Source organism: Vespa crabro, chromosome 18 (genome assembly GCF_910589235.1).
Source record: "Vespa crabro chromosome 18, iyVesCrab1.2, whole genome shotgun sequence".
Classification (NCBI taxonomy): Eukaryota; Metazoa; Arthropoda; class Insecta; order Hymenoptera; family Vespidae; genus Vespa; species Vespa crabro.
The window spans coordinates 4,726,463-4,739,898 of NC_060972.1; the positions used below are offsets into that span (position 1 = coordinate 4,726,463).

Consider the following 13,436-nt stretch of genomic DNA (forward strand, 5'->3'; position numbering starts at 1 on the left):
CGTTCGAGCGTGCAAAACTTGTACAACAGGGAATTCCTAATTTCGATAATGTTGCGCGAGATATCTGATAGGAATGAACTTCCGAACATGCTTCCAAGATTGCTCGTCGTGTTCCACATTGGATACAATTTTCGGGGGTAGAGAAAGATGCTGAAAAATGGGAAGGAAAAACGGGAGAAAGAGTAAAGATAAGTCAGAAGGAAGAGCTAGAGAGGGCGTAAGGTAAAGATATATCCGAAAGAATAAAAAATCATTTCGCGGGGACTCACGTCTCTACCTTTTTAATGGTGTAAGTTGTAGTTAGTCTTTCGCGTAGTTTATCGCGTATTCTTCCAGGGCTTACGGTGGCCCAGAAACTTACGACTTTTTTGAGAAAGTCGGCGTTGCACGCATCCGCCGTAATGTGCGGATGGTAGTGACAGTAGCATCCCTCCTTCAAGAGCTTCATGTTTTTCTTCGCGGTGCCGTTTATCTTGAACATGATATCCCTACGGGCTACGCTCAGACCGTCGATATAATATTGCGCCCAAGTATTCAACGCACCGTTAATTATTCTGAGAAGTTTGTGATAATAGCCTTCGCCAAGACCGTAATTGACCTTCTCCCTGACGCTCTTGCAATTAAACCAATACAATTTCTTCCACTCATTTATCGATATCACGCTGATCGTGTGACGACGACAAAGGCAGTAATATTTCTTCGATTGCTGCTTATACAACGTCTTCAAATCCGTATAGCTACTGCTCAAACTCAACAGATCCAGGGTACTATTCATGCATTTGATCGCCCATCTCGGCTCTACCATTATTCGTCGTTCTATCGATGCTTTGATTGGACGAAGAAAGAGAGCTTTTTTGGGCTGGATGGATCTTAAGAAGGCCGCTCAAACGTGCGGTTTTTCACGAATAATTCCTGGGTCGTCCGATGAATGGACTCTAAGGTTCTCGTTCTTCCATCCGAAATGAAGCTTTCCTCTTCCATTTTATTGTCTTTTGGACGGTAGAGGAAACGGCGGTGTTCCGCTCGCAAAATATGCCCGGTACACCGGACTAACTTTCCTTTTAAGCTCGATGTTCGCGAGTATTACTCGTACCAAATAAGAAGGACTTTTGTACTCTCTATCTCTTAGAATCACTTTTTTTTGCTTTATTTTCTCGGCAATGGATAGACAAATTCGCGATGTAATGTCTACGAAGCATAAAATTCTCGATCCTTGTCGCATAACTCGACGATTTGCTGTACGAAAGCCTCTGCTACGGGTTCCAATTTTTTCGTAAGCGTTCTCAATACGCCGATCACTATGGTAGATGTGAAATAAAAGACGAATAGTCTGTACGCGCGGAACATGTTACGACTTTCGTCGAATTAATTATCTAACGTTCCGTATCTCTTTGCTATTTGATCATCCCCGTTATCATCACCGACGACGTCTCGAAAAATTCGACGATACATCGTCGTCTATGTATTTTACGTCTTTTTCAATTAAACGATCATTCGTTTTCGGATAAGGCAAATCTTCTTTGCACTCTTCTTTTCTAAACTCGCTACGCTATTGATCTATCCTCTAATGTAATCGTGCAACGTATATGTATCTACGTACTTGTGTCTGTGTCTGTGTCTGTGTGTGTGTGTGTGTGTATGTATGTGTGTGAATATATAGATATATAGATATATTTTAAATTTTCTCTAAGATACTCGTACGAAGAACCTTTTATAGACAAAACGGTCCTCGTCGGTACTTATCACTGTCGATTCGCCCAAAAGGCTTCCTCATCGAATCTAACTTTAACTAACTTTATCAAACCGATCTCTTTCTCTTTCGTTTGTCCTCAAAGATCATCGGTATCGCTTAGCCGCTGCAACCTTTTCTGTCAACGAGTCAAACTTCTCCTTATCAGCTTTTATGGCTGCTCGCGATGACGCAAAATGTTCTTTTAACGCTCTTAAAAGTAAGTATACAGAATATTTTGTGCAATACACGCATAGAAACGAATTTCTCCGTATAAAAATAGGTATGTTGCGTCTTTCGCGATATCACGTTTCTTTCTTTATTTTGTATTTTTTCTCTTTTTTCTTTGATCTCTTTTAAATATACATACATATACGTATACTTAGATTGTAAATTCTCGTTATCACGAGAAATAATTCCTGCTGATCGATTACGCGAGTATACCCTTCGCCTAACGAACTTTTCTTTCCTTTCCTTTCCTTTCCTTTCCTTTCTTTTCCTCCTTCCTTCCTTCCTTCCTTCCTTCCTTCCTTCCTTTCTTCCTTCCTTTCTTCTCCCTCTTCTCTCGACAAAATATAGTAACGATCTTACACCGCGTTCTCTTCTACCAGCAGTTCTATCACAAAAACAACGATTCCTCGAGAATAAATTAACTCTCCCCCGTTAACACGGACTGTTCGTCTATTCTCTTCTGAGAAAAAAGTTTCATTGTCGACGATAAAAACATCACCGATCTCTAAGGCAAGTGGATAGAAGTATAAGGGAGACAAATGTAATGCAAGATGAAGATTATATATCCAGGTACGTTAGACACACACCGTGCGCGCAAACAAACTCCTCGAGAGCACGGAGCAAAAGTTTCTATGTTGTACGTTCAGTTTTAAACATTTCACGCGAGCTTCAAATTCCAACAATTAACGTATAGAAAGCAAAAGCAACGAATCATCGATAAAGTTACACGACGAGACGAAGCAACAGCTGCACATCCTTTGCCTATCGAGAGTTTACACCGGAACGATGGATTAAACCTTCGACGAAATCGAGATCGTGGATCACCGCGCGCGATTTAGAACAAACGAAATCTATACGTATTTATTTCGTCATCTATCGTAAGATCGATCGTCGATAGAAGATACTTCATTCGCGGATAAACTCGTTGCAGATATCCCCTTTCTTCCATTTTGATGATAAAAAGGACGGCAATTTCCGCCGGATATGCTCCTCCGGTGGACTTGGCGGTCCTCCGTGGAGAACCCGGCGGTGAACACCGGATGACACCTTCTAGCAATTGACGACACCGGTGAACGGATGTTTCGGGCTTGCTCGTGAAAACGACTATACTTGCTTAAGTACTCTTCTCTTATGGAAACGACGAAGGAGGAATCCTGACTGAAGGAAGCTTCGGACAAACGAGGCCGCGTTCCTGTGTTTTCGTGCTTGAGTCTGTATACGTGTGTGTGTGTGTGTGTGTGTGTGTGTGTGTGTATGTGCGCTTCGGGGAAAGAAAGAGAGAGAGAGAGGGAGATGGATAGATAGAGAGGATGCTGAGCGCGCGAGTCGCTTCCTCGAGCGAGTCTGCAGCGGCCGCGAACGTGCTCAGCTTCGGACTACCGCCGGAGAACAGGGTAGAGAAGCTGCTACCGCGAGGGGAATCAATACCTCGCTCCTTCTGGAGGGTAAACGAGGTGTCGAGGGGAAGGAAGAGGCGGAACAGGAGCCACGGTAGTAGGGATTGTGGTGGGAGTAGAAAAACCAACCCCTTCTCTTCTCTCTCTCTCTCTCTCTCTCTCTCTTTAACGCGCAATCGTACCATCTCTCTTTCTCTCTCTCTCACCTCACCCTCTTCCTGTTCCTTCGGTAGGAAGAGAGAAAGAGGGAAGGGATGGAGAGAAAGCGTGTTTGGAAAGTGCTCGACTAGGAACGAGGGATGCGCTTCCACTGCGGGGACTTGGAAAATGCGGCACGATTCTTTCACGACTGTATGGATATAACAAAAGGATAAGTATAGTGCATCCTTCTAGCCTGAAATTCGATGTAGGATCGTAAATCCAGAGGTTGAAATACCAATGGAATATATCGTGTGTCCTTCCTCGATTCGATATAGCGCGCGCATCGCCCCATTTAGAGTATGCTATATACGTATACGTACATCCATATGTACGTGCATATCTATCTATGTATAGATACGGACGGATGTTTGTACTTTGCGACAAAATTTTAATCGATGCCACTGTAGGATACCGAATGGTCCGGGAAAGAGCGGGAGAATTGCGTTTGAATCGCGGACGAAAGCACTTGTCATTCGGTTTGCTTTATTGATCGGCCAAGAGAATAAGCATTTCGTCGATTAATTGCGAAATATGAAAGGGTAACGATTGCTTTCGTAACCTTTCGCAAAGATCGCGGAATATTTTTCTATGCGTTGCACGAGCACTCGCGTCCATTTGTGTGTATGGGAGTATGCGCACTAAGTCTCGAATAGACGTTCCGTCTTATGCTTCGATCAAGGGGGTTAACTCAATCGATTATACGCTTTGTAAATTATGTAATCTTTTAGCTAACGTTAGAAAATATATGCCATGACATTTCACTGCTTTTGAAAACGATATAAACGTTAGCCGTACCCTTTTCTAAAGATGCAGCCAGTTAATTGAAGGAAACCTTTTCAAAAGCTTTGAACATTTTCCCCATTTATTTGTCGTTGCTTAAATTATATATAGATATAAACCGCGACCTGACTTTTATCACATTCATCAGTATTATCACTGAGCAGGAGAAAAACTATAGGAAAAAATGATGAAGGAACGGACGATACATTTGCGCATGCACCTGTTGTCAAAGACCGCCTTTTGGTTTCTTATGAAATGGCGTTAAAATAACACGCAAAAACATATACAAGTGTACATATATATATATATATAATATATATATCTGCAAATATTTGATGCCTACGGATATTTTACATAAAAAGATACACGTTATATGCATATAACCACGTAGGAAGCGACGGAAAACAGAGCAATGCTTGCAGTCAAAGGGATTGCGGTTGTCGACGGATTCAAACGAGTCGCAGACGGGAAACAAAGTCAGCGGGTTATCGATGTTTCTCAGATATATATATATATGCGAGCATCATCATCAAACATATGTCAACAAAAAGGAAAAAGAGAGAGAAAAGAGGAAAGCGCGTTGCACCGCGTGTGCAATGCACTCTTTCCACGCTCTCGTGCACTCGCCTGTTCTCATCAATGTGCCCGCAAGAAAGATGTCTACAGGTGTATGCGTTTACCCTTCCACGCGATGCGGATCAGAGAATGAGAGAGAGAGAGAGAGGGAGAGAGGGAGAGAGGGAGAGAGAGAGAAAGAAAGTAAAAAATAAAACAAACGTACGCGATGCTGACACACATATCTCTTTTTCTATTCGGGCCAATGCTGTAAGTACGAATAATGGCATTATCGATCTATTCAATTTCTATTATTCTCTTTCGATGATGATCTTAACGGGAGAAGAACATTTCACACGAATTCTCGTGATACCGTGAACGATAAATTAGCAAGAATTTTAGTTCCTCGATTATCGATCCTGAATTATCGAGCTCACTTATAATCTAATGAAAACCTATATGAGATGTTGCAATATCAATAAATAATTGCACTGATCTATTAATTATCGTATAATATTTACCCAATAATTACTAAATAAATCGATATACACGACACGAAATCTATGTATGTAAATGTTTCTGTAAACTTGCTGGCAAGCGACGAGTCATAAACTGACTCATGTGTAATTAATTTAGATACGATAGATTTATTTAAAGTCCGAACAAATGATGTATATGCATATATCGACGATCATAATCGGAGAAATTTACGAAATGATATATCCTTAAGATGAGTAAAACGTATCGAATAATAATCGTATATCTAGGGATCCCAGAAATAAAAATGACGCTTGCTTTTTCAAGCGTAAACGTTCGTCGTCGTAGTCGCTGTCGCGGCTCATTGATGCAAACCGCCCGAGAAAATGTCGTCCGGCTACAAGGCTTTAAATCGCAAATGGATGTTTAAAACAAGCAGCAGGGAGAGATCACTTCAAAGAGTCTTTATAACTAATGCCTCCACGTCGCGCCACGGTTGCTTCGAATCGCTCTTTTTCTCGCGTTTGCCGGTTTATATGAAGTCGAAGAAGAAGAAGAAGCGAAAGAGAGTAGATGTGTCGGTAAAATTGTGCGTTTTAAGTCTTCTTTTCCTCGCGATATGAATGGTTATCCGCGTTTAAATATTTCCTGCCTACATTAAAATTATAGGGAAAAAGAATAAAAAAGAAATCACTACAAAATCCAACATCTCTCGTTTCTTTCATAATTTCACCGTTTTTTTTTTTTTCACGAACTATACTACGGTACTACATTATGTTTCACGCTACGTTATATTTAGGGAAAGAAACATCTGAGTTATAAAACGAAAAAAAAAAAAAAAAGAAGAGATAGTTCGTTGGCGAGATTGGCCGATGTCCTTTTTAAAACGAGATTCTCTTTTCGCTCTCTCTAACGCCTCCTATAGAGACACGGCACTCATGTCAAACATTCGATGAGGTACTTCAGAGAAATCTTGATATATCGACACGATAAGGTCAATAGCTACTTGGATAACTCACCTCCGAAGACGTCAAGTAACAAAGCCTCGAGTCCGTGCTCTCCAAGGATGCTTGTTGAACGATTCCATATCTACCATCTCTATCGGACATATAATCGGAACGAACGCTGTCCTGTCTGTCAAAAGTACCTCTGTAACAGAACAAAAGGGTAATTGTGAAAATATCGAGCGAGATTCTTTTAATTTCTCATAGAACCAAAAGTGATAACGATTAGTAAAATATAATTTTCTTTAAAAAAGAAACAAATAAATGTCTATGTCCAAGATTGAAGATTTTCATAAAAAACAGACCAAACGCTGTACAAGTGATAGACATAGAAAGTGTTTCCACTTTCTTGCAATCTCCATATTAAAGAAGACATCATAAACCAAGGAAGAAATAAGACGTAAAATCGTGCGCTGATGGTTTTTTCTTTTTTTTTCTTTTTTTTTTTCTCTTCTTTTTTTATTTTCTTTTATCGAAGATAAAGGTACGACGGTGTGTGGGCAATGTTGGTGCGTCGGAGCATTTTAATATCGAAACCGTGCGATTTTTCCATCTAGACGCACTGCAATTACAGGTGGTGACGTTTTAGAAATCGTGCCTGAAACGAGGCAGCGCTCAGAAGACGGCCAAGAAATGTGGTAAACGTGAAAGGAGAGCGTAGCACAATGAAGGTAGGAAAGACAATGAAAACAATGCAGCAAGTCGGAGGTTGGCCGGGGGTGAGAGGACTCAAGCTTTACTCCTGATGGGAGAAAGAAAAAGAAAAAGGAAAAAAAAAGGAGAAAAGAATGCTAGGGGCTTAAGTGTAAGTATGCATTGTAGAAAAGAAGGGGTCACAATTTTATACACTACGCGTATATAATTTAAGTAATGCGCACATTCAGCCAGCATGTCTTGCTGTTGCTATTTCACGAAGTGGCAAGAGCAAATCGATCGATTATATCCTCGATCAAAAGGTGAAACTTTCGAATTGCGAACTGAAAGTTACCGTAGAACGTTCTTTTAGGTGTCGCGCAGGAAAGACAGCAGGTTTCAATCCGGCATCCACTCGTAGTATCCGTATTCACAAGTAGAAGGTGTAATAAATAAGATAGGATAAAAAAGAAAAACTCATGCGAAGCAACTCACCTTTGTTCCAAGGAATCCGTTCGATTGGACTTGTAGCCGCTATCGTTGAGACTCCCTTCGTGTCTCAAGGAGGGCAATGAGTCCCATGGAGATTCTCTTTTATAACTCGAATAACCTGGATTTATTGAACTGGATGCACCTGAACCGAGCGTCGAACTTCCGGATTGCCAACCATCCGAATGCCTAAACCACTGAGCACGTGCCGATTCCCCGATACAGCTGGCGCATCTTAAATATTCAAACGGAATGTTTCCACTTTAACGACGACGCGAACAACAAAATGATGGTTCATTTTTCATTCAAAATATTTTACAATAAAACGTAACGATCATTTCGTTCTTTCGTTAAACGACGCCGTCCTTCTTAATTGACTTTATTAATAATTTTACGTTACGTAGTACCAGCAATGCGCAAGCTTGAATTGGGTTCACTCTAGCAACCTCAAATTACATCTACAAGTAATTAACTACGAACTTCGGATATTATCTGACCTACTTAGAAGCTAAAAAAGTACCATACCGAGAATTGTAATCGCTGAGGTAGCCGCGATCACGATCCACCTCTCGTTCTCTCTTTTCCCTTATTATCTCGTTTCGATCGCTGTAATAGCCGTCCCGATCTTTGCTGTTTTGTCTCTCGTTACAATAACGATACGACAGCGGTAACGTCGATGATTTGTTCGAACTCAATCCTGCAATCGCATTTCATTACGATCTTACGTTAAATATTCCTTTACTCTCACATTATAAGCATTCGTCTCGTAGTTCCTAATTCAACAAGGTTAAATAAGAAAAATTTGGACAAGATTCGGTCTTGACATCACTTACGTCTTCGCGAAACGTGCGGTGTGCGTTGAACGTTCAAAGGGATGTTCTCAGCCAATTCTGAAACGATGAAACGTGAATTAGAATTCACAAGCGAATCTTCTTGTTTAAACGAAAAAAAAAAAAAAACAAAAAAAGAAAAGATGACATAGAAAACTCACCCAGGTTCTCCATACTCTGAGTCAGCAAAGCCTCGAATGTACGCAAGCTATAACTTTCAGCATCCATGCCCTTGGCCAGAGTATTTCTCAGATGTCTTTCGTATTCTAAAAGAAGCCTACTGGTAGGGCTCCCAGGTGTCGAAACCGACTGCATATTTTGCTGTTGATATGTCTGGCCGATGTTGCAACGACGAGAGTTGCAATGATTCGGTTGTTCCATATCCGAGTTACCATTGGAAGAACTCGGTGTTGTCGCGTAACATTGATTATCGAAAATGACGTTATCCGAAGGCGGGGACATATCACCTGTGCACCGATTATGTTCCGAATCTAAGTACGTCCTGCCTCTGCCGCCTACGACAGAGAGGTGCTTCATGCAGGGATTGGAAATGGTGCGCATTACAATGGTTGAATGATCGACGAAGGCGTGTCTTCCTAAGAATTACTTTTAACCTTAAATGTTATTACAGTGTTGACCTTAAATATTGATAAAAAGAAAAAAAAAAAAAAGAAAAAGAAAAAAAAGGAAAAAGAAGAGAGAGAAAACAACAGCGGGAAGAAACGTGACGGACATATTGCGAATACGTGTTATATAAAAGGAAAGACAAAGTGATTTGGTGCAATGTCAGAATATTTAGATTATTCCAAATAATTCAAATTTGATTGTATAAAAGATCGTATCGCATTCGAGTAATAAAATAGACTTTCACGATGCACACATGAGTGAGAGCTTATCGACGACAGTAAATCATTCTTTTTGTGATTTGCAAGCAGTGAAAAAAGTGAATTGATTTAGTGCTCCGACGTTTAAAGAAACGTGCTCTTGTCTTATTTCGTTTGAAATCCGAATAGGTAGGTGTTAAGAAACATATTGACAATAATAATTTGATTTGCGTGAGAAAGAAAAACGCCGAAACGTGTAGATTAGATATATAAAAATGTCGAACGTGTACCAGGATATTGTTGGCCCATGTCGTGAACACTTCTAGAAGCTTGAAACTTGTTGTTATATGGCGCACGATAAGGATGCGAATAATTCTCGTTTTCTGCCTCCTGCATAACATACTTCTGATTATTATTACTCGGGTGATAATGATAGCTATGATGACTATGCCTCTTTCTCGTCATTTCGGGTGACGTCACGGGACTATCGATGCTCGACATTGGTTTCAACATTCTCTTCAGCGTATTAGAATCTAAACTGATTCCGCCATTCTGTGCGTTCTCGATTCTCATATCGTCAGTGCTCTTGCTCTTTAATTTTCGTCCGGTGTTGTTGTTATTCACGATATTGAAGATGTTACCGTTCTGCATCTCCATTTCTGTGTAATCGGCCGACTTCGTGTGATGAAGCTGCTCCTTTCGTAAGGTTTTATTCTGAAGCGTACCACCTGCTTGCGTCCCTTCGGATTTCAAAGTTTCACTACCGTTCTGTTGAGTGGATGTGTCTTGACTTTTTTGTGACTTCTTTGGTGAAATCGTCGAACCTTTTTCTTCCGGACTGTCGATCTGCAAATACGTCATTCCAATTATTGACAATTTCAATTGACGATAAAGTATGAATATAAAGAAATTGACCTGCGATCCAACAGTAACCGTTCCAATGCCAACGTTCGCGGTCTTTGGTGTTGTCTGACACGTCTCATTCTGTTTCTCCTTCGGCTTACTCGTCTCGCTACCCTTGGGCGTTTTTCCTGGCGTTGCATTCGCGTTGTTAACATTATCGTACAACGACGCGCTCGATGTGGCCGCCGTTATTTTCTCACGGCCTGGTTCTATTTCCGTTGATCGTACCATGGTTCTTGGAAGCGTCGAAGCACCTACGAAATGAGAAGAGAAAAGTTCACGCTGATTCGTCCTATGAAATAAGGAATCGATCGAAAATATATATGAATATAAAACGTACTACAGGAACCTCGATATCTGGCGTCTTGATTTCGTAATCTGGCAAATTGTTCCGGGGGCATACACGTGCACTGAGGTTCTCTGGATCTGCTAGGCGATGCAGGAGTAGAGACTGGCTTTCGACGCGTCTTGATTTTCTGCTTGTTCGGTGGTTCGAGCTTCAACGAGTAAGAAGAGGACGCTTTCCTTGAAATCTTGAACGATGGTGACTGCGTGAAAAATTAAGTAGTGATTGCAAATGATTTGAGCTCTTTTTTTTTCAAGCTTCGCCGTTCGTCCAATTGCAACGGTATACGTTGTGCGCAATCACACTTAAGATAGTTTTCTATCGAAAGTTTCGAATATATGAAAATGAATAAGCTTTACGTAGTCGTTATAAACTTACGCAACATTCTCTAAATTGTTTAGCGTCTATGGGGGAAGTAAAATTCAAGCCCCATGTATCATTTGTCATAGTATCCTTCCAATAAACAAAACAGTCTGACGCTTGACCGATCCTCGTACCTGCAATACCAAAGAGAAAATAAGAAAATCGAGAGATTTATTCGTATAATCATAATAAATGTATCATTTGAAAAGCTGTCTCTACGTGTCTGCTATATTAACGAGTTTACCTGGTTGTACCAACCGCACGTCTAAAATCTTATCGACCTGACTGTTGTATGCCGTTATGTGGAAAACACATTCCGGCGAATCTTGGATACAAGTGATGTTAACAGGAACTAGATCCTCCGAGACCTGCTGCCATTTAACAGTCCCGGCTCCGCTGGCACTCACATGGAAAACTTCGGCCCATAGCCTAAAAACTCTTTTTATTACACACCTTACATCTTGTTAATAATATTATCGACATTGATACAGTGTCGAATATAATACTAACAAGAGTCCGGGACAAGAGGATAATATCAGTAGTCGATACGAAACATTAAAAGAAACACATAATCGTTTATCGACAATAAAAAAAAAAAAAAAAAAAAAAAAAAAGACAAAATGAGGATAAAAATCAACATTATTTATCGTCGTTTATTGTAATATTTCTTATTTATGGATGTAAAAAGAGTAAGACATTATTATTATCATTAAACTTCAACACATTTTTGTTACTTTATACCTATATATTTTATAATTAGAGATTTAGGTATGTACTATTTATTTGTTATGCATTAGAAATATAAGTAATGGTTTTTATCATGAAGAAAAATAGTTGATGAACATTCGGGAAAGCTTATCGTCGGTTTCTTATCATCGTTAATATTAGGATAGGGCATGCACATTGAATTATTAAAACGTGCATTTTGATAGATTTAATTGTAATTAATGAAAATTTGTGATCTACATAGATGCAACAGATAGACTACTTATTTTTTATATGTTGTTTTCGAGTGTGAATAAAAAAATAAAAAGATATGAAATATTCACGCTTTTTATATGCAATGAGAATATATTAAGATGCAACTAAATAAAACTACATGATACTCTATATGTAGATCTATAGACGTATAAAGCGCAAGTGTATAGATGAAATGGAAAAGGAGTTACCATGTGCGTGTAAGAGTACGAAAATATAGAGAAGACAGTGTATGTAAAAAGTAGTAAAACTAAATATACTTCTACGATTATCGATGAAAAAGATCAAGAGTGATCCAAAAGTGTCACAATGATTTCAATCTTATCGATAGAGAAGGAAAAAGACGTAGTGGAAAAAGAAATGGGAAAAAAGAGCATATGACCACAGTACACGAAATATACTATTGCGTACGCTACCGTTCCGTATCTCAGTATAGCCTAAAAGCAAAATAAAAAATCAATAATTCATATGCGTTATTCATTCTTTATTAATAAATTAATAAAAAGATTTCTTATGATGGATTTCAATGATCTTACATTGTTGGAATACAGACACACACACGCACACACACATACACACACACACACACACATACACGCACACACGCATATCTAATGATGTTTAACAATTGTCGAGTCAGGTCTTTTTTGGAACTTTTTATACATACATAGGTATACTTATATATACATACGCACACATATTTGTGTATGTGTGTGTATGTGTGTGTGTGTATATATATACATATATACATATTTTTAAACGGAGAGAACGCTCGTGAGATGTAGCAAACAGTGGAACGATGCGAGAAAATGAAAGAAACATACATAAGGGAAAAAGCTTACTCCAACGTTTACTACATGTACCGTGGTCTCTTAGTGAAAAAGACGAATCGTCGTATGTAATGAATGAACGAGAGAAACTCGATCAACGAGCGCGAAAGAAAGAAGAAGAGGCAAAGGGAAAAAAATAGAAGAGAGAAAAAAAAGAAGAATAGAAAGAACTATAGGCAAAGAATAGAGAAATAGATACAAGCAAACGCGATAGAGGGTAAAAGATTCGAAAGGATGGAGTTTTATTTACGTGAATGAGAGACTCGACGAGTCACTCCTATAAATGGTGATGGAAAAAGTTTCGGCTTGAAAAATGAAAAATGAAAGAAAAAATAGGTATAGAAGCTGGAAGGGATAGAGGAAGATAGATAGATAGATAGATAGATAGATAGAGATAGAGATAGAGAGAGAGAGAGAGAGAGAGAGAGAGAAGTCAGTATAATGCATTCAGTACAAGTGTGTACGAGTGTCTTCGAAGATAGAGAAAACGGTAACATGGTTGAATGGAATGGTTCAATGGTTGAATGGTTATGGTATGCGCACCTCTTCCTCTCTCTTAAGCTTCCGCACCTGAGCAAGTGGCCAGTATCACCCCTGCGCCCTCCACCGCCGCCGATTCCACCCCTGGCTCCGGTCTGCCATGGGGAATCCTCGTAACGATATGCCTTTCTGATAAGAGGAGCGCAACTGCAGGACAGCTTGTTGCCCATTCTATCGCTCCTTTTCTAATTCCTCTTTCACGTCTCTCCACCTCCACTCAATACCACACCTTTCTCGCGATCCTATCCTTCTTTTACTCTCTAACCAAATATTTCTCTTTTTATTAAATTTACCTTTGTCTTTTTTATTAATCGTTATGTTACACC

The 13,436-nt window shown here is 39.7% G+C and overlaps 1 protein-coding gene across 8 annotated transcripts in view; it reads right to left on the reverse strand.

The window, feature by feature from the left end:
• LOC124430403 (protein still life, isoforms C/SIF type 2) overlaps positions 1 to 13,436 on the reverse strand; it is a 31,122-nt gene that overhangs the window by 14,830 nt on the left and 2,856 nt on the right. For 2 of the 8 annotated variants that reach the window (XM_046976920.1, XM_046976921.1), the window contains exons 2-12: positions 13,114 to 13,436; positions 11,007 to 11,191; positions 10,778 to 10,896; positions 10,394 to 10,601; positions 10,066 to 10,307; positions 9,441 to 9,996; positions 8,488 to 8,841; positions 8,330 to 8,386; positions 8,022 to 8,193; positions 7,503 to 7,730; positions 6,390 to 6,519 (exon numbers count right to left, since the gene is read on the reverse strand). The exon at positions 13,114 to 13,436 is cut by the window's right edge and continues 400 nt beyond it. In XM_046976920.1, coding sequence (XP_046832876.1) covers positions 6,390 to 6,519; positions 7,503 to 7,730; positions 8,022 to 8,193; positions 8,330 to 8,386; positions 8,488 to 8,841; positions 9,441 to 9,996; positions 10,066 to 10,307; positions 10,394 to 10,601; positions 10,778 to 10,896; positions 11,007 to 11,191; positions 13,114 to 13,280 — 2,418 coding nt within the window. In that variant the 5' untranslated portion in view covers positions 13,281 to 13,436. Of the gene's footprint in view, positions 1 to 277; positions 3,318 to 6,389; positions 6,520 to 7,502; positions 7,731 to 8,021; positions 8,194 to 8,329; positions 8,387 to 8,487; positions 8,842 to 9,440; positions 9,997 to 10,065; positions 10,308 to 10,393; positions 10,602 to 10,777; positions 10,897 to 11,006; positions 11,192 to 13,113 lie in introns of those variants that run through there. The other 6 variants (XM_046976923.1, XM_046976925.1, XM_046976924.1 and 3 more) reach the window with 6 other exon arrangements.